Source organism: Oryctolagus cuniculus, chromosome 10, assembly GCF_051225735.1.
Source record: "Oryctolagus cuniculus isolate XC-2025 breed Fujian yellow rabbit chromosome 10, ASM5122573v1, whole genome shotgun sequence".
Taxonomy (NCBI): Eukaryota; Metazoa; Chordata; class Mammalia; order Lagomorpha; family Leporidae; genus Oryctolagus; species Oryctolagus cuniculus.
The window spans coordinates 44,045,506-44,066,747 of record NC_142876.1 but is presented as its reverse complement, the minus strand read 5'-3'; the positions used below and the strand labels follow the sequence as shown (position 1 = coordinate 44,066,747).

General features: G+C 38.4%; 1 protein-coding gene across 1 annotated transcript in view; it reads left to right on the top strand.

Annotated features, from left to right (window-relative positions):
* Window positions 1–788: 788 nt before the first annotated feature.
* The window catches only part of ASXL3 (ASXL transcriptional regulator 3), a 118,002-nt gene continuing 97,548 nt past the window's right edge, over window positions 789–21,242 (top strand). The window contains exons 1-3 of the mRNA XM_051851304.3: window positions 789–897; window positions 2,126–2,234; window positions 20,826–20,947. Coding sequence (XP_051707264.3) covers window positions 820–897; window positions 2,126–2,234; window positions 20,826–20,947 — 309 coding nt within the window. The 5' untranslated portion in view covers window positions 789–819. The remainder of the gene's footprint in view (window positions 898–2,125; window positions 2,235–20,825; window positions 20,948–21,242) is intronic.

The following is a 21,242-nucleotide window of genomic DNA, read 5'->3' as shown; positions in this document are numbered from 1 at the left end:
AGTGTATATATTCCAATAAAGTTTGTGCTTTATGGTTTGGTATTTTTAATCATTATTTTAATGGTATTTGATTTCTTCAAAAAATGACTTCTTAATTCAGTCACTTGCATCCTTACTGTAGAACATAATTATTAACTGGGCAGAATTCCCAGACACATACTTCTTTATTTGACATCTCTAACTGAGATAAGAATGTCATTGTAGAAGCTATATGAGATAGAAACACAGATACAGACTCTTATTTGGTCATGTAAGAAATGCAGCCCTAAGACTTAGATGCTTATAATTTCAAATCAGTTCTTCCCTGGTTTCTTATTGTTCTTTTGGTGCTTTTAAACCTTTCTTTTGTTGCTTTTTAACCTATGGGATGGAGCTACCCTTGAACTTGGTCTTTTTTTTTTTTTTTTTTTTTTTTGATCACTCAAGTGCAACCATGAAGTTGTCTGTAAAATTTAAAATCCAAAGCTTCATGGTATTATTTATAAAATAGCATCACATAAATGCTTTGGTTTCTTTAAAATACAGTGTCAGTTGCTTTATGAATAAAAGCATAATTTTAATTCAGTAGACTTCTTGCCTGAAGCCTATAAGACTGATGCATCTGATTAACTTCAGTGAAACTGGACTGGCTCGTTATTGTAATGTAGATGTTTCGGGGTTGGGAGGATATTTTAAAAAGGCATGCAAGGAAGTCTTTTTTTTTTTTTTTTTATGAAGACTTGGGGAACAGTTTTGCCACAGAAGCTGCATCTCAGACTGCTTCATTTTTGCACACTTTTATTTTCTAGTGGAACCTCTCCATTAGCCTGTCTGAATGCAATGCTTCACACTAACACTCGAATAGGGGATGGAACATTCTTCAAAATCCCTGGAAAGTCAGGCCTCTATGCTCTCAAAGTAAGTTGGACTGTTGTGCATACTATGTGTGTTAAGTTATGCCTGTGTATCATACATTTTTTCAGACATGTGAAGGTAAACAAAATTAGTTTTGGGTGAAGGGTAGAAGAATGACCCCTTTGCCTTTTAAATGTTTTCAGATGTCAGAAAAATGATTTCATATTAAGAATAAACAATAGCATTTTTCTTTAAGAAAAGCATATCTGTGGTTTCACTCCATAACATATGGTCATGGAAAATAGTTGTGGCTTCTTTAAAATTCTTGATTCTTTAAAATATTTGCAGAGGAGTGTCATGGATCATCAGCCAGGAGTTTAATATGATCACAGTTGCCATAAACTCTTGGACTTAATGACCATATGTTGATATGGAAGCTTCATACCTGCATGCCTTTCTAACTTTTTAAAAATAAAAATTTTATTCTGCTTGAACATGTATGGATTTAAATAAAGTATTCAATTCTAAAACAAATGATCTCAAGGAAGTTTTTTCTAGGAATGCATATCTGTTATTTGAAAAGAATGGAGAAATAAAATGCAAACTTCTAATAACTTGAATCTTAACTGTTTTAGATGAATGTCCATGTCCGTTTAGCAGAAATGCCACCTATATTGCAGAATTCTATAGATCAAAAGCTTATGTTCTACAATGGGAGTATAACTTGGAAAAAGTGAATTCAATATATTATTAAAAATAAGTCACTGTTTTACTAAATGAAGGATTTATATTTGAAGTGTCTTAATTTCCTTTGGGAAGATTTTTTTTTTAAATGGCCAAAATTATTCTGGGCAAAATTATTCTTGTCCTTGTGGGGATTCAAAAAATAACACAGCTTAATCAAAAGACTTGCTTGCTTGCTTTACTTTTTTTTTTTTTTTTAGCATTTTATACCTAGATGAGTGTTTAATTTACTGATCAAAATTCTGCTCTCTCATTCATGCAATTTATTTACATAAAGAAAAAGTTTTTAAAAAAGGGGGGGAACAACAATTTCAAAATGAATTATTTTTGGTGTGGATTTTGAAAGATTATAAAAAAAAAAACCCTTTGACAATGGCCTTTCCCCAGATTTTTTTTTGGGGGGGTTGATTTTTATATTACAAAGTAAATCAGTATTGAAATTGTAAATCACAAATAGCAATGGTAATACTTTAGATTTCTGAAAGTATTTTGAATGTTTTCTGGTACTAATATATCTCCATAAATCATCCTTTTTAAACTAATATAGAAAGAGGAATCCTCTTGCTCAGTGGATGGAGCTTTGGATTTAGTCTGTGAATCTGAGTTGGATGGCACAGAAATGGCTGAGGCAAATGCCAATGGAGAGGAAAATGGAGGTGAGTGTGACCAGTCTCAAAAAATAAACCCCGTTCTCCTAAGTGTTGTAGGATTCCAGTAATCCACTAACTGAGTCTCTCAGCCTTGTAATATTCTGTCTGCGTTTTCACCATTTTCTAAGATTTATCATTAGTGTTGAGTTAAAACGGTTATTGACTATGACAGAACATAGCTCTTTGTGTTTTGTTTGCCCAGTATGTATTTCTATGAGCATTTTTTGTATTAGCAGCCTCAGTGTATTTCTCCGATGTTGGAGGGTTGCTGGAGGCACTAGAGGTTCCATTCCCATGGGACGACTGAGAATGCCAGCCCTTCATTTCTGATTGCAATGATCTTTTCTGTGATCACAGGAGTTTTATAATAGCTTTGAACCTTGGCTTGTCCTCTGTAAATTAAGCTTAATGTTATCATTCTTCACAGTGAAATAAGGGCCGAATATGATACTTTCTTGTTAAACATTTTGATGAGTGAGTGACCCTTCCAGAATCCCAAGGGGGACGTTTTCCACCTCTGAATTCCATCTGTGTTAATCCATATTTATCTTTCTCACGACAGTTACATTATCATCCTCTGGTATCTGTCATTCTATCCTGCAGTTCTGGCAAATATTTGTCCCACAAAGGCTGCTGCACTTTCTCCTGCCCTACCCACTGGTCCCACAAATGGACCCGTATCATGATCTGGGAGGAAGACTGTATAATTAAAGTTTCAGTCAGTGGACTCCTAGGAATCAGTAAATTACCTTTAAACAAACAAACCTTAAAGACTCCTTACAGAAATATCATATGTCAGTAATAACCCAAAGCCATTCATTTTATTAATGGCCATCAGGGTCCGTGTGTGTGCTCTGCATGCTGACTGAACACTCCTGCCCTTTAGACTGGTGTGCAGTCTGATAGGCCCCGAAAGACCCATACTGCTTTAGTTTCTATCTGATCTGCAGCAGAGGTTGTGAAGGTAACTTAGGAAACACAGATAGATTCTTAGCAAACAGTTGCAGACTGTTTTATGGGCTGCTTTTATCATCTTACATTTGACTTGCTGTCCCTATTTCTATGCCTTTGGAAACTCACCACCCCCTTCCCCCAACACACACACAGTAACTACTGTCATGCTATGAATCTTTGCAAGTCTTTTTGGTTAGAGTGGGGACAAGGCAGCAGCACACAGGAATTTCTGGTATTCAAGAAGGGCTGGTGAATAGGGCATCTTCTTCTCTTTTGGGAGAAGGTGAGACTTGGTGATGTCGTTTCTGTTCTGTGAGTGCTCCTGAGCTCTCAGCATTTACATGTAGCTTCTACTGTGTGCCAGGCCTTGTTCTTGACATCGCAGTTACAGGAGTAAAAACAAATAAACAAAAACCAAATCTTCATGAAGCTGATGCTTTTTGAGAGAAAGACAATAAGCAAAGTAAATATTTAAAATATTTATAGCTTATTCATTGGTGACAAGTAATATGAGCCAAAATAAAAAAGGGGGAAGAGGGAAGGACAGGGTTATTTTGAAAAAATACCTGAGTGGAATGCAAGAGCAGGTATTTAAAGAGGAGTGAGTTCAAGGTAGGGGGAACAGAACTTAAAAAGATTTTGAGGCAGGAGAGTAGAATGTTCTAGAAACACTAAGAGCAGTGTGGGTAGGAGGATGGAGTGAACAAGGGAATGCATAATGAGATGCAAAGCCAGAGAAGTAATGGGGGCCAGATTATATAGGCCTTGAAACAGGTTGAGTGTTACCTGAAATGCTTGGGGCCAGAAGTATTTCAGATTTTGTATTTTCTTCAGATTTTGGAGTATTTATATTATGTAATGAGATGTTGGAAATGGCACCCAAGTCTAAACACAAAATTCATTCACATTTCAAGTACACTTACGTACACATCCTAGGGGTAATGTTATGAAATATTTTTAGTGCACCTGCATTTTGACTGTGACTTATCTTGTGAGTTTAATCATCTTTCCATTTGTATGCTCACAGTGGCTCTCAAAACGTTTTGCATCTTGGAGTATTTTGTATTTTGTACTGGCTCTTGCTTTGTAGAGTTTTGAGCTAATGAGATAATGACCTGATTTATACTTTAGTTTTAGCAGAATCACTAAATAAAAAGGACAATACAGGAACAAGAATAAAAAACAGGGAGACCAGTTAGAAACCTCTTCCTGCACTCTAGAGGAGAGGTGATGCAGGAACAGCAGTGGATGTCATGCAAATTGATTAGCTTCTGGATATACATGAAGGTAGAACCATCTAGATCTGCTGACAGATAAATGTGGATAGGAGATAAAGTCGTTGGGAATTGCTTCAAAGTTGGCAGGTTAGTAGAAGAATAGCATTGTTTTTAGCTTAACTAGAAGAATCTGCAAGAGAAGCAGTTTGAGGAAACTGGGTTGTGGATCAGAAGCTCAATTTTGGACACACTGAGTATGGGACTCCTTTTCAACAACCAGATGGGTATGTTAATTGAATTTATATGTCCGAAATTCAAAGGAGAGGTCTTTCTGGAGATACACACTTGGAAGTCGCCAGTTCATAGATAGCATCAAAGACATGAACTGAATAAGAGAAGCCAGGAACTGAAGGTCAACATGGAGGTATTTCACAAAGTTTGTGGAAAATTAGGGTTAAATATAAGCTTATTTTAGAGCAAACAGCTTTTAAAATCCATGTATAGTTTTTCCATAATATGTGTCCCCCATGAACTTTTTGAAGACTTCCTGATATATGGACTTCAAGTTGTCTGTGCCAAAATATTCTTGTCCTTTAATTACATTTTGCATAAACAAATTGAAGTACTGCTGTAGAAAAGACATGAGACCCAAAGGCTGAGCTGATGGGCACTTGAACTACAAGAGGCTGGAGAGATTATAGGAAACAGAGGATAAATGGATGTGAGAACATGTTTTCTATGCTGAAAACCAAGTGAAGAAAGTGCTTCTGTGGAGGAAGTGACTCATGTCAATGCTTCTGGAATGTCAGGTTATGATAAAGGTTAAGGAATTAGTACTGGATTTAGCTTTGTTGAGGATACTAATGAACTTGACCATGACAGTTTTTGTGGAACGGTAATACCACAGGTCTGAATGAAATGAGGTCAAGAGGATTCTATGAGAGAAACTGGAGATCAGAATTGTAAGCAATTCTTTTAAGAATTTTTGAGGGGCAGCTTTGTAGCGTAGCTGGTTAAGCTGCTGTCTGTGATTCCAGTTCTGGCTGCTCCACTTCCAATTTAGTTCACTGTTAATGTGCCTGGGAAAGCAGTAGAAGATGACCCAAGTGCTTGGGCCCCTGACATCCACACGGGAGACCAGATGGAGTTTCAGCTTGTGGATTTAGCCTGGTCCAGGCCTGGCCATTGCAGCCATATGGGGAGTGAACCAGCACATGGAAATTCTCTCTCTGTCTCTGTCTCTCTTGCTCTCTGTCTCTCTTTCTCTCTCTCTCTCTCTATCTATAACCCTGCCTTTCAAATAAATATAGACATGTTTAATAAAAAATTGTTGTGTGGTAAAGAGAAGAAGTTGGAAAATACCTGAGGGAAAGGTGGAATCAATACATATTTTAAAGTAAGAAATAAATTTTGGAATGATTGATTACCAATGGCAAAATTGTAGTTGAGGAGAAGTTGATGATTGGGAGGGTTGCCCTGTTGCATATGTTTGATCAGATCAGAAGGAATGGGACCCATTCAATAGTTGAAAAGATTGGTCTTAGCAAGGGTGCAGGCAGCTACTGTCAAGGAGGAAAAGTAGAAAAAGGGTATTGTAAAAGTGAAGGTAGGTGAGCATGTGGAAAATTTTGCTTCTTATTACTTATTTTTTTCTCATGAAAATCATGAAAAGGATTATGAAGTGAGAGTGAGAATAGGAGATATTTTTGCAGATTTAAGGAGGAAAATGTCTGAGAGAGTCTGACCACATAAATCATGTCATTAGTCCTGAATTTATCATGAAACTGGTCAGCGTGAATGTACTGCTTTCTCCAGTTGTGTTCAAGACAAGCATGAAAGTGCAGAGCACACACACAGTTAGATTTCAGTAGAGTTGTCTTTTTTCCAAATGCAAACAATATAGCAACAAAAGGACAAAGAAGTTGAATTTCAAGAGGCAATTAAAGTAAATGTCCACAGAATTTAAGCAGATGTGGAAATAAAACACCTGTGTGAAGGAATGGTGTGAAGTCCTATTACCTAGAAGCATAGGTGATGACATTGGGTTTAGAACAATATTGTGGAGTGCGGGTCTGAGATGAGAGGAAAGAAGAGGCCTAGGATAAGGCTGTCATGAAAGAAAAAGCTGTGTTTTTACTCTCCAGTTGGCTGGCTGGCAGTGGATGGAGTTAACTATCCTGCGCTTTCCAACCCCTGTGCCAGGGGATGGGCCTGAGTCTACCTGGAGGAAAGTGCTGTTCTTACTTGACAAGTGTGTTTCAAGGGCTGGTGGTGACCATGGCACAAGGTATTTGGGTCACGTGCATTAATATTAAACAGAAAATTATGATAGGTCTGCCAAGAACAAGGTGTGATGTTTAGGATCTACAGTGTTCAAAAAATGGAGAATGTTCCAGAAGTTGGCAAAGACAGTAAGGAGGAAGAATGGTTTCTAATGTACTGCTGATGGCATGATATTCAGGGTTGGAGGTATCTAAGGAAAAGGGAGGGAGAGTGCTCTGGAAGGAACAATGAGGAAAATAGGTCACCTCTCCCAGTTCCAGGCCAGTGGTTGGAAAGCTGTAGAAGAGAAAAGTCTTGAGAGGATTCCAAGGGAGATAGTGTCCATAAGAGAGCCAGGCTTTGTCCATCAGGATCTGAAAGGCAGGTTCAAAGAGCACAGGAAAGTTGCAGATTTTGCTAGCAACTAATCCTGAATTCCAGAGGAAACAGAGGGAGGGTTTTTGTAGTTTGGAAGAAGTGGGAGATAGGGTGAGCACTCAGCCAATAATTAAACCAAAGCAGGGGTAAGCAAACTCCTCTAATTTGAAATGTGAATAGGTACTTCACAAAATAACTCATACCCACACATATCCAGCTAATGGGACTAAAATTAGATTTCCTGGACTCTTCTTTGAAGTTGCATTAGGAAAATTGCTTTGGGGAATCACCCAAAGAATAGTAAATAGCTTATTTCCTTGAGTATTCCTTGACTTGCCCAATTTTGCATCTTTCTGCAAACCGCAGTTGCCTTTGTAGGACGAGTATGTTTCCTACCTGTGTGTGTATTATATCCCTCAGAGTACAGCTCTCAGATATATTTTCAAACCTTGATACTGAAAATATATTGAGTGCTTACAATGTTCAGCTTTTGTAAAGTATTTACATGAAAGCTCTGTAATTTTCACAACATTCCTGTGAAGTAGGCAATATTTATATACTTTTAATTATTTTATTTTATTTTATTTTGATTAGTGAGGAAACAGGTTTTAGTGTCTCACCCAAGCTGCTGGTCCTGGTATGGGTGTGACCCCAAAAGCCATGTTATGACCATTCTGAAACTTTGCCTGGAACCCCTGGGAACACTTAATAGACAGTGGTTGTTGATAGAATTTACCTGTATAACATGAGTTTAAATCTTTTCTCATCATACGCTGAGACTTTGACAGAGAGGAATCCTTGGCACAGCAGGTTATGGAATGGTTGTCATAGAATTTCTTACAATCAACACTAAATGCCAGGAAACTGACCTGCTCTAGGTGATTTCCTTGCCTTCTGTTTCCAGTACACACTTAAACCAAAGTTAGAATGCATATACTTCCCATATTTCTTACAGCTGTACAAATATACTTGAAAAATCTGATGAGAATGAGAAGGTGGGGCACATGTGTGGCTGTGTGGGTGTGAGGGAGAGAAAGGGAGGGGGAGTGAAAAGGAGGGAGGAGGGGAGGGGCTGGCCATCTGTTTTTCCATCTTTATTTCCCTCTCTTACTCCTCCTTTGGGGTGAAAGAATGGGAAGTGTGGAGGTGAACAATCGCCATCAACTGATACAATAATAGAACGAATAAGCCTCCTCTACCCTAGAGTTATTTCAAATGAATGCAGATTAATTGACATTTGTTGCACCATTGGGGGGGGGGGGCAAGTAGAGAAGTATTTGAGAAGAAAGCATTTTACAAAAACTAACAGGGAAGGAATCCTAGTAGGCTGATTCCAGTTATTAACACAGGAGGTCCTGGGGAGAGTTAAGATAATGATAGCAATGCTTTACTCCTTTTCTGGACATCAGTCGGCCAGGGAAACAGAGCTATTTTTTAAATGACAGATGCTTTGCCACAGTATTTTATTTGAAGGTTCTGTTGAGACATTTTACAATGTAGGGTTATTATTTTTACCAAGTGGTATATTATAGATTGTGGAATTTACAAGACATAGAACTATGGTTATGTGTAGGTTTCCTTGACTTTTGAACAGTTTCTCAGGTTACTAAGTATTAGAAATAAAGACTTTAAAAAGTAAGCTGTTTAAATTTTACAAGCTAAGCTCTGGAGATCAAGGAGCGATTTAGGTGAATCACTTGATGTATCTGTGTTGACAACCCATGACCATTTGTACCTATATAAGTATAGATCTGTGTCACCCACAAAAATATTGTGAATTTTATGGCCTGTTTTAGTCAGAGATTTATAGGTATGTTTGTCTGAGTTGTTTTCTGTGCATAATACATTGGTATATCATGAGTTTCCATACACGTATTGAGTTGACTTACAATGCATTGTTGGTTTGCAGAACCCCTACATATTTTATATAAAATGATGCTGTCAGAAGACGCTCTTCATCCTCTTCATCCTCAATTTATACATTATTATTAACAAGAAAAAAATGAGTTTTCCCTTTTTTGTGGCCTTTTGTATATTTCAAGCTTAAAATCAACAGCAGTCATCCTATTTTTTAAATGAGGAAACTGGAGAATGTACAATTTTTTATCCACAGAGATCATAAAGGTTCTGCTTGCTGTTAACCCTAATGGCTTTCAGGGAGGAAGCAGCACTCTAGCAAGGGAATTAGCATTTTAAAAGTCTCTGTTTAGGTAAAAAATACAGAGAGAATACATATCCTATATTTCAAACCTTAGATCCCAGGGTAAATAATGACTCCATTATTGGAAGAATTTTATATGACCCTTTTTCATTATTCTTTATGGCCAGTTTTATAAGTGGGTTTCTGATTGTGTGATTCTTGGCAGGCTTGTGTTAACTTAATGAAACATTATTCAGCTGACTCTTTGTTTTCATTGGCTCAGAGGCCACAGTTGAAGGGGTCTTTTATCCAAAGTGAAAAGTGCTTTAAGGTGGCCTGAAGTGTGTGGATCTCTGTTGAGACATCAATTACATGCAGACTGCAGATGAGGAGCTTTGTAGAGAAAGTGAGGCATGCACTAATGAGGGCTTAGCATCCTCGGGGAGCAGTCACACAAGGAGTTGGTAGGACAGATTACTCAAGAGGAAAGGGAAGGAAAATGTGGGTAAAGGTGGAGTTGTGAGGGGAGTGATTTGGGTAATGTTTGAGGATGTTGTACACAATTTACTGTCTCTTTTCTTATGGACTTATTTTGCTGGAGGTTTTTCAGGAGCTTGCTTGTGAATGCTCCAGGGTGATTTTAAACAGGATGGGGTGTGTGTGTGTGTGTGTGTGGTGTGTGTGTTTAAGGGGAAGAGGATTCTGTCTTTAGAGGGTTTGTGGAGGAAGACGAGGTCATATGATCAATTTCCACCTGGCAGCCATTCCTAAGAATCTCATAGGTAAGGGAAGGAAATGCCTTTAGTGTCTCTACCAGTCCCCTGATTTCCTTGGGTTAAGTTAATTTGTCTTCCATTCAGTACCTCTGCATTTTAGTTTAGTTAGCTGGAGGAGGAGCCACCTGCTCTTCATTGGTGGCCTAGCAAAACCTAAATATGTGCAAATTATGTTGTTTTAGCTACACATGGAAGAAAATGCAGAGGAAAGAGAATACTCTTCACAGTCAGTAATGACCATTGGCAGGATATAAAACTTCCTCTGCCCACTCTTTTTCATTCTCCCACCTTTCATCCCCGCCCACAGATTTCACAGTTCCCCAGAAATATGTGGGACTTCAAAAGCTTATGCAGCCCTGAATCCCGTCTCATTCCAGCTAAAATTTTACTTAAACCAGTCAGTTCCTTTAGACATTATTCTAATAATCCGTGTCTACAGGAACAGAAATCTCACTGTCTCCTTATATTTGTCTCTCTGTTTCTGATAACCTTTGTAGCAGAGAATTTTATCCTTATGTGGAAATCTTTTGTGCTTTTAATTAAACCTATTTCCTCTTTTTTCTCTGCCTGAAGATGGAGAACAGCTGGTCAGCATCTAGTCCCCACCCCCTTCTTCTTATGTGTTCCAAATGACTTATCCCAACTCTTTGAAACATTACTTATAGATACTATTTTCTATTTCTTTTATCCATTAAGGACCCCTTTTTCATACATATTTCCCCTTGAACTGTGAACTTTATTCTTGTATAAATGGATTTTGGTCAGTTTTAACAGTCTAAAGTCATGGAAGAAAGGAGAGTTTTCTTTTTAAGTGGAGATAAAGTGGCCCAGTTAAGTGGGGTTTCTCCTCTTGCATTATGAGAGAAATATTTCATAATACAGAGATAACATTTGGAAAAAGAGTGTGCTCTCATAATAAAAACAAACTCCCTCTCAAATAAAAACAAAATTAGTGGTATTCCCCCAATTACTCATCTTAACTAGCCAATTTTCTGTTTGATTTATGTAGCCTGTGCTTTATATGTAAGAACTACGCAGCCATGCTTTTGAAAGAAATATTACATTTTCAGTGATACCAGAAAATCCATTCTGCCTTGTCTTTAAAAGCCTTGTCATTTCTCAAAGCCACCTGGATACCTAACTCTCCTGTATTTTACACTGGACTTGATTTTCTTTAAAATATTTATTTATTTTAAAGGCAGAGAGAGAGAGAAAGGGAGAGAGAGGGACAGAGGTAGAGGGAAAGATATTTTCCATCTGCTGGTTTACTCCCCTCGATGCCTGCAGCAGCAAGGGTTGGGCCGAACTGAAGCCAAGAGCCATGAACTCCATCCGGGTTATCTCACATGGGTGGCAGGGACACAAGTACTCAGACCATCTTCTGCTGCCTCCCCAGGTGCATTAGCAGGAAGCTGGATTGGAAGTGGAGCAGCCAGGACTGGAACTGGTACATGAATGAGATGTTGGCATCGTGGGCAGTGGCTTAACCTGCTAAGCCACACACTGGCCCCTGGAATTAATATTTTATATGTGGCTTGCTCTCTCTCTGCCTCTCCTCTCTCTGTGTAACTTTGACTTTGAAATAAATAAATAAATAAATCTTTAAAAAAATATTTTACATGTGGAAGTACAAAGTAGTAATGATGCCTGGAATGGAGTGCTTACCCTGGGCCCATGCCAACCTTTGGCTGATAGCCTTCCTGTTCACTTTTTCCATTCCTCATTTTCTAGGTCGATTTCTTTGTTTCTGTGCAGATGTTGCAGTGTGAAAAGATCACAGGTGTTGTACCAGTAGAAAAGAAATAGCCTCTAACATTTCTTCTCCCATGCAAGCAGCTTATACTGTTATTACTCTGCATCAGTCTGAGAAAGAAATCCTTATTGATTCTGGAGGGGTTAGGTGATTAAATGCTGGTGCCTGGAGAATTATATGTGTCTCCTACTAAATACATATATTTCTTTATATAGAAATGTATATAAAATAATTAATATATATCCTAAGATATATAAGATATGTATATATAAGTATATGTATACTTATATATATAAGTATATATGTATATATGATATATTAATCTTTTTGTGTTTATACATATATATATAGAAAAAGAGAGTGAGAGCTTGTTTTGAGTTTCTTCCTTTCACATCTGTATTTGAAGAGATACATTTATAGCTATCCAGGGGTATTAATATAACTAAATGGGCCTGGCTGATAAATTGAGTGTGAGGAAGGGATTTCTGTAGCTGTATCTTCGGCGTATAGAAGGTTCTTCCTAGTTACTTGTAAAGCTTCAGTGTCCTGTCCAGTGCAAGCCAAACTGTCCGTACATCATTTGTGAACACTGTGGGAAGTTTGTGGCATGTTCAGTTCTGTGAAGGGTGAGTATCATTTATGGCATATGATGTCAGCCCCTAAATCATTAAAGTGTCTGGCTTGATTCTGTCTTGTAGGAGTATTCTGCCACTTATATACTCATGTATTGCTGGTACAGTTATTGCCTGATTGACTATTCTGTTTGGCTTATTTTGCTCTTCTTTCTGTATGTGTCTCCTGAATAAGAAGAAAGTTTCTTTGAGCTAAATAATGGGTTATAAAATATAATAAATATCAGTTATATCAGATATTTTATATTCATAGAAGATATCATTCTCAGATTTATTAAGAGTACCAGTACTTTGAATGTTTAAACTGCATTGTGAGTTTCTTAAAGAAAAATTGCTGTTTCCATGATTTTATTTCTCCTGGCTCTTTTTAATGGCTGATTTTTCTTGGTGTCTGATATCCTTTGAATCTTGTCTTTGAATGCAACAAGAAAAATTGCTTAAACCCAAATGCCTGCACCTATCTTAGAACAAAGAATGTTTTTAGAGAGGGCTGCTGTCATTTGCCTAGGTCAATGAAAGGATTAAGGAATTATCATTTTTCTGAATGAAATTGAGTCCAGGAAATGTTTAATTATGTTCAGATTAATTTCCTTGTTTTTAAGTTTTTTTTAAGTTATTAATTTATTTGGAAGTCAGAGTTACAGAAAGAGAAAGAGAGGGAGAGAGAGAGAGAGATCTTCCATCTGCTGGTTCACTCCCAAAATGGCCACAAGGGCCAGGGCTGGGCCAAGCCGAAGCCAGGAGCCAGGAGCCAGGACCTTCATCCAGGTCTCCCACATGAGATATCTTCCATTGCTTTCCCAGATGCGTGGCAGGGAGCTGGAATGGAAGTGGAGCAGCTGAACTGGGTGCCTATGGGATGGTGGCCTTGCAGGCAGCCGCTTAACCTGTCACACCACAGCACTGGCCCCTTAAGTCACTTTTAAAACAATTTTTGGCATGTACTTGTTTCTACATATACCCATAATATCTGATACACATAGTTTCGGATGTGAATACTGTGCATGGATCATAAATCAATCCACACATATACCTTTTTGGCTAGTTGCTATCTGGGAATACTTTTGAATTAACTGCTTATTGATCTTTCAAAAACAAGTTTTAGTGATTACCACTGTGTTTTCATAGGCATAGTTTTCCTCAGAATTAATGGTTCTATAAAACTGTTCTTTGAAAAACTACTTTTTAAAACCTTATGGCCTCATAATCAGATCTCGGGTCTTGTTCATTGTTTTCCTCTGTGTCTTACACAGTGCTTGGCATGAAGAAATGTGTTCAGTGCAAGTTGTGCAGTTGAATGAATGATTAATGAATAAACTTCCCAACTCTCTTGTAAACTGCTATTGAATGCTAACCATGTGCCACAATGTTATCCCTAATGTACTATGTGCTTTTGATTTAAATGTTTTATTCATAAAACTTTATTAAGTCTATGGTATACATCAGAACCATTTCTACAGAACACTTGTGATTTGAAAGCATGTGGTTTGATTGTTGAGAAAATTGAAGGGGGTGTATTTGGAGGGGAAACTGATATAAATAAAACTGACCAAAGGATGTTCCCCTCTTGTCTTTTTTTAAACTGAATACCAGTTCCTTAAGAATGCCTGCCACTTATTGGGTGGCTCAGTGGTATTTATAGGAATTAATTGTACAAAGTATCTGAGTTGCAGTGAGTATATGATATACCAATCCCAGACTGTATACCCACATAGCTTCTGCAATGTTATATAGCATTGTGATTTCTAGTTTTAAATCTTACATTTTATTTTTATTTACTTATGTAAATAAAATTGCAATTTTCTTCATAAAATAAGAAATGAGTAAGGACAGCAGAGAAGAAAAAAAAATCTATAATTAATGACCAGTTGTACAGCTTCTCGCCAACTTAAAAAGATGTTCTGTGGCTTGGCTTTCATTTTCTCTCTAATTGCCTTCAGGATAATATAAAAATGTTTTTTAAGAAAGTCTCTGACTTCAAATTTTAGAAGTCCCTTTTTAAAAAAAAAATATTTATTTTAAAGGCAGAGTGATGGAGAGAGAGACAGATCCAAACAGCAGTTATCCTGTAGCAGAAAGTATAATGAAACAAATCTTTCTCTGATAATGCTGATAGAGATACTAAACTTAAGGTCCTGGGAAATCTTCCATCTGCTGGTTCACTCCCCAGGTGGCTGCAATGGGCAGGGCTGGGCCAGGCTGAAGCCAGGAGCTGGGAACTTCATCCAGGTCTCCCACTTGGATGGCAGGGGCCGGCTGGAGCACTTGGGCCATCATCTGCTGTGTTACCAGACTCATTAGCAGGGAGCTGGATTGGAAGCCGAGCAGCCAGACTTGAAACTACGCTACTCTATGGGATGCTTGTAGCACAAGCAATGGCTAAAACTATTGAGTTACAATGCTACAAATTGAGCTACAGCACACCAAAATTCAATTTTTATGTATGGTTTTCTATGACAAAAACCAGCTTTGCTGACTTCTTCCTTGAGTTTTTGTTAAAAACAGTCATTGAAAGTTAACTTTCAAATAGATACTTCAGATAAATTTAACAAAAATCAAATTTAGAGATTTACCTTTATAAACATTTTTAGCTCAATTTCTCTATGCCCATTTTTGCACATGATTAAGTCCCTGCAGGACAGAGCCTATGGGAGCAGAGAGAGACACAAGCACCAGTTACAGGGACTGTGATGTATTCAACATCTAGGTTTCAAAGCCACCTGAGTAGAAGAACAAGTCTGCCTCAGAAACCAGGATAGACGGGGAACCTTTGAGGGAAGCTTTTTTGAATATGTTCTGCCAAGATGAGTTTTCCAGGCAGAGTGATGGGAAGAGTACTTGGAGGAGGGGCATTTAGAGCTAATACAATAGTTAGCTGATAGTTGAGGAACCAGCAGAGAGCATCCTTTGGCTGGGTCACAGAGGGTGCTATTGGGGGAGTGGGCATCATGTGATTATGGAAATAGAGACAGCTCAAGTTCGAATATCACTTCTCCCTTCTTTGTATCATGGATTAAAGATCAAAGTTAGAATTATGGGTGTTCTCTTGTACACCTGTCAATGGATCACTGATTGGATAAGGAGGAAACACCACCCGTGTCTTCCCGCTAACGTTCAGTTCTAAAAATATGAGATCTAACCTATATTTTTTAGTTCAGTAGCATTTTCAAGCTTAATGGTTATGAAAAAGAGGAAAGGGAGGTACAGCATGGAGACACAGAAAAGAACCTGCAGCCCACAGTTTTGTAGGAACACTGTCACCCATTTCTTTGGTCTTCAAGGCTGTTTCCTGGCTACCCATAACCTTCCACCTCCCTTTGCTCCTGGACCTTCTAAATAGGTTTCGGGGAGGGGTTTGTGAGTGTGAGCCAGAGGGGAGGTAGAGAGGGGAAACTTTAAAACCAATGAATTAGCTTTTAACAGTGTTTTTGCTTTACCTGATTTTGGCAGGCAAGTCAAATGTAGACAGAAATAGTATTTCTGTGCCTTCTTGAAAAGTGTTGAACGACAGACGTTCCAGGGAGAACTAATCTCATCTTTGTTTCCTTATCTTCAGTTTGTCCCATTCTGAAAAGGGCAGACTCTTGTGGAGTTTTGAGGCATAAAGTTTTCACATTAGTTTTGTGTTCATGCCAGTGTACAGTTAGAAAAAATAGCTCCCATTCTCTGCTGACTGCCAAGAAGGTATCACTTTCTAAGTTGCATGTCAACGTTTGATATTTATTGGATAAAACATCTGTCCCGATTCTTCAGTTTCCTGGCTCCTGTTGTGATTTTATTTATATTGAATTTCCCCTAATCCTTTCTTTACCATTAATTTTTTTGGGGGGGAAGGGCTTGTATTTCCAAGACCTAACTCAGTCCTTTAGTTAAATATTCAGGCAGCCCTTAATAATTTATTCATCACATCTATTATCAAGAAATTTTCAAGAATTAGTAAAAGTGAAAACGTCGTGTTTTGTCAGAGGGGGAGTCTGCATGAACCTGAACAATCCAACTGTGCAGTGAATGAGCTTTTAGATGTAGCTCTCATCATGTCATGTATGTGGCAGAGTAAAGCAACACATATGCTTAGGTCAGCAATCTGTAGTCAAAAGAACTTACAACACCATGTGTGTACAGACCATTTAGAGCCTAAGGCTGAATTACATGTGTGTCCCACCTTTGTTTTTCTCTCTTGATTTTTTTTTTTTTACTTAAACTTATTTAATCCAAAGGATACATATTTATTGATTTTTATCTTCAGTTACCTTTTGTGTCTGTGTAAGGTTCTACATTTATTTTATGATGTAAATGGCAGGGAGAAAATAGTCTGACTCAGAGATTTAAGCATCAGGATCAAATTCTAGAAAGACAGCTTAGGGGAGAAAATGATTTCCTAGTAGATCAACCCCTGATGCTTCAGCTCGATCTAGAAGGAAATCTAAGAAAGCAAATAGACTTAGATTTTAAAAAGTAGCTCACTTTGAGAATGAAGTTCATGGTTCCTCAGTGCTGTGACAACTCTCTTGTCCTTCCCTCTCTTTGGGCTCCAAATTGAACAGAATCCTTCTTTTGTATGAAACATAAATAAATCTGTCTAAATCACTATCAACACAGTGCAGTATTAAATTTAAACCGAAATGCACAGCAAGTATGCTGATCCCTGAATTGGGATCAGAATATCTGATGGTTTCCTAGATTACAGAGAAAATGGTGATCCTGCAGGCTGCTATCCTTATGAAGGACAGCTGGTCTTGTAGTGCTTATTTTAGCCATCAGAAAATAAGAGTAACACAAAGGCTTTAATTACATATAAATGCAGAATTTGTCATATTTGATCCTGCTGTATTAAAATTTACCTTCAAAAGACTTATGAATAAAAAAGCATTTCCCAGGCAAATTGCTGGGACATCTGAATTTAGATGTCTAGTGTATATAAGCACCCTCATATTTCCCATAAATTCCCTAGAAGCCATGAGGTGCATCTGATTCTCCTTTTTGACTAGACAGTAAGGATACAGTTTTCTCTGTGGAAATGCTAGTGAGAATTTGAAAGTAATAAAACATATTTGCTGGGGCTGGCACTGTAGCGTGGAAGGTTAAGCCTCTGCCTGCAGTGCTAGCATCCCATATGGGCACTGGTTCGGGTTGCAGCTGCTCCACTTCTGATCCAGCTCCCTGCTATTGCACCTAGGAAAGCAGTGGAAGATGGCCCAATTGCTTGGGCCCCTGCACCCACGTGGGAAACCTGGAAGAAGTTCCTGGCTCCTGGCTTCCTTTGGATCCTTGAGGTCATTTGGGTTGGGGAGTGAACTAGAGGATAGAAGACTTTCTTTTTCCCTCCCTAATTCTCTCTCTCTCTAGAGAGAGAGAGATAGGTAGATAGATATACAGACAGATTGATTTATTTTGCCTTTCAAATAAAATATTGATAAAACCTATATTTGTTAATGTACACTTTACTTTAGGCTGGGGTTACACTGTATCCATGCAAGTCTGTTCAACTGGGATGATATACCTTATCTGCCATCTTTCTGTCGTTTCATAGAGATTTCAGAACATTGAAAAGACCATTAGTATACAAGATAGATTTATATATAAGCTGATCATTCTTTTTTAAAAATATTTTCATTTATTTGAGAGGGTTACACACAGAGCTAGAGAGAGACAGAGAGGGAGAGAAAAAGAGGGAGAGAGAAGAGAAAGAGATCTTCCATCTGCTGGTTCACCCCCCAAATGGCTACAATGGCCAGGGCTGGGCCAGGCCAGAGCCAGGAGCCAGATGCCAGGAGCCAGGAGCTTCCTTCAGGTCTCCCACATGGGTACAGGCACCCAAGTAATTAGGTAATCTTTTACTGCTTTTCCCAGGCCACTAGCAGGAAACTGGACCACATGTAGGACTGCCAGGGCATGAGCCGGCACCCATATGGGCTGTGGGCATCGCAGATGGCAGCTTAACCCACTACACCATGATGCTGGCCCCCTTGATTATTTCTCATGTTCTTCCTAAGTTAGCTTTGGCAAAGTGTTGCAGATTACTCTAGCAGTCATTTCAAGTGGTGAAGTATATAGGGTATGGTTTGTGCAAATAACATTACAAATGTTTCTTCACTGGAACATTTAGACTGCAATTAGGGAAAGCATCATATTTTATAAGTTGGCAAAAGTTGCCAGGTCTTTAATTCTAGGACTTCTCTCACTATATTCATGAGCACATCTTGCTACTTGAGCCATCATGCTTCCTCAGCCTATCACTCTCCTCACTGTTCTTCATTTTTTTTATATATGTCAGGGGTTGGACAATTTGTTCATTCTTGCCCTTCAGTGTCATGTAATTGGATAAGACTTTTTAGACATGCAATTTTATGTATCAGATCTTGACTTTTGAGGTCAATATTTTGTGGAAAAAATCATGGCTCTGGAGCCAGAGAGAGCTGGCCATGGATTCCAGTGCTATTATTTCATTAGCTGTGTGACCCTAGGCAAGTTATTTAACCTTACTTAGCTCCATTTTCCTCTCTCCATTGTGGAGATAATATCTTCTTGTCTTGAAGGAAATCATAAAGAGTAAGTAAGATTACACATGTAACATGCCTTGCATCAATCACTAACAATTGCCTATTTGGATTACTGATTACTTTCTGTAATAAGTAAGTAACTTGATTAACTCTTTCTTCCACCAGATTATCTCTAATGAATCACATGTTCATTTATAGACAAGCTGTACTTGAGTCTAAGAAAAAGAATTTGTGTGTATTCAATACTGTGACATGCATATACTTCCCTTTTTTAAAAAAATTATATATTTATTTTGGCAGACATAGAGAGAGAGAGAGAGAGAGAGAGAATCTTCATCCACTGGTTCATTCCACCAAATGCTGCAGAAGCCAGGAGCCAAGTGCTTTATCTGGGTCCTCAAAAATTTGGGCCTTCTGTTGCTTTCCCAAGTGCATTAGCAGGGACCTGGATTCAAAGTGGAATAGCCGGGGCATTAATCAATGCCCATATGGATGCCAGTGTCACAGGTGGTGGCTTAACTCACTGTCCACAATACCAGCCCCCACTTTTTTTTACTACAAAAAATTTACTCTTCCACTTTCCTTTAAAACCCATATCAAAATCTTCCTGAATTGCCATTACTTGGAAAATGTCCTTGAGTTAGTGTTAGCTCTGATGCCCTTACAGTGTCATGTTTTGAACATTTTACAGCATATCTTCAAGTGATTTTGTTACATCTGACTTCCTCCTGCCTTTGATGTATACCTCCATTCTGCCATTAGTGACTAATTCCTCACTTGGATTTTCTAAATAACTCTTCTCTCCTAGTGTGCACAGAAAAGGTTTCTACATCTGTGTTTCTGCCAAAATCACCCCAGAGTTAAACCTGAACCCTCAGTTTGAGGGCGATTGAAGAAAGAGTTGCAGCTCTAACAGATTTCATAGAGCAGGAAGTATCTGTGGGGGACTTGGTCACCCAGGTCGCAGAGACCTTGATGCTCCTAAGAAGCAATATTGTGGAAGAAAATGTCTTCTTTATAATAAGCAGTAGGACAGCCTGGTAAAAATTGGCACATTGTGTTTAATCTGTGGAGAGCACCACTTTCTTGAAAATAATTCTCTTGAGTTGGTCAGAAACATCTTGGATTTCATTTTTCCTTCTCCACGCTATAGTTAACCCATAGGAGAAGATAGATATGTCCCAGAGTGTCATAGAGCAATAGATCCAACAGAGGGAGGACTGTTAAGGAAGGACTCCTAATATCTTTGAAACTTAGTAGATTTATTTTATTTTTTTTAAGATTTTATTTATGTATTTGACAGGAAGATTTACAGATAGTGAGAGAGTCTTCCATTGGTTCACTCCCCAAGTAGCCGCAACGGCCAGAACTGTGCTGATCCGAAGCCAGGGGCCAGATGTTTCCTCCCGGTCTCCCACGCGGGTGCAGGAGCCCAAGGACTTGGGCCATCCTCCACTGCTTTCCCAGGCCACAGCAGAGAGCTGGACTGGAAGAGAAGCAACCAGGACTAGAACTGGTGCCCATATGGGATGCCAGTGCCGCAGGCAGAGGATTAACCTAGTGTGCCACAGAGCTGGCCCCTGAAACATAGTAGATTTAAAGCAAAGGCATTCATTTAGGTTGCCCCCTTAGGATACTATGCATTGCCAATTTCAGCATTCAGAGTTGGATAGTGTCTACTGACTCCCAAATCCTGAAGCAGATACTGTGCAATTTTTTATGTCCAGACAATAGCTGTATGAGTGAAATTATCATCAATTAGTGGATGAGAAAACAGAGACTTAGAGAGGTTAAATGGACCTGTGGCCACACAGTTATTAAGTGATCCTTTCTCTTCAGATCTACATCTCTCCTTTTTACTGTGTTATTTCGCTTTATTTTAGGTTTCCATTTTAAACTAGAGAAAAGCTCCCAGAGAGTTAATTACAGTGGATATAAAAAAAGGAATTCAAATTAGTAATATCATTATCTCTCTCCATTTCTAGTTTGTGTGAAGCAGGTAACCGATGAAGCATCTTCCACTCGAGATTCAAGCCTTACTAACACAGCAGTGCAAAGCAAGTTAGTGTCTTCCTTTCAGCAACACACCAAAAAGGCTCTTAAACAGGTAAGGTAGCCAGCATTCGTCCTTTGTCCTTCAATTCTACCTGCTTAAGGCAGTGGGTGTCCTGCTGATCAAGTAAAATATATAAGACCTCAGCAATCAGAAAGCAATAGATAGAGATATCGTGAATTCAACCACTTCCATATTATGCAATCCAGTAGTTTTAATCTGTGCTAAAAAGCCAGGAGAGCTTTGACTAAGAACTTTGATATAAAACAGAGGAGGAAATATGTGCTTGGAAACATATAAAATTTGTTTTAAACTTGTGTATGTGTGTATGTGTGTTTGAGACACAGAG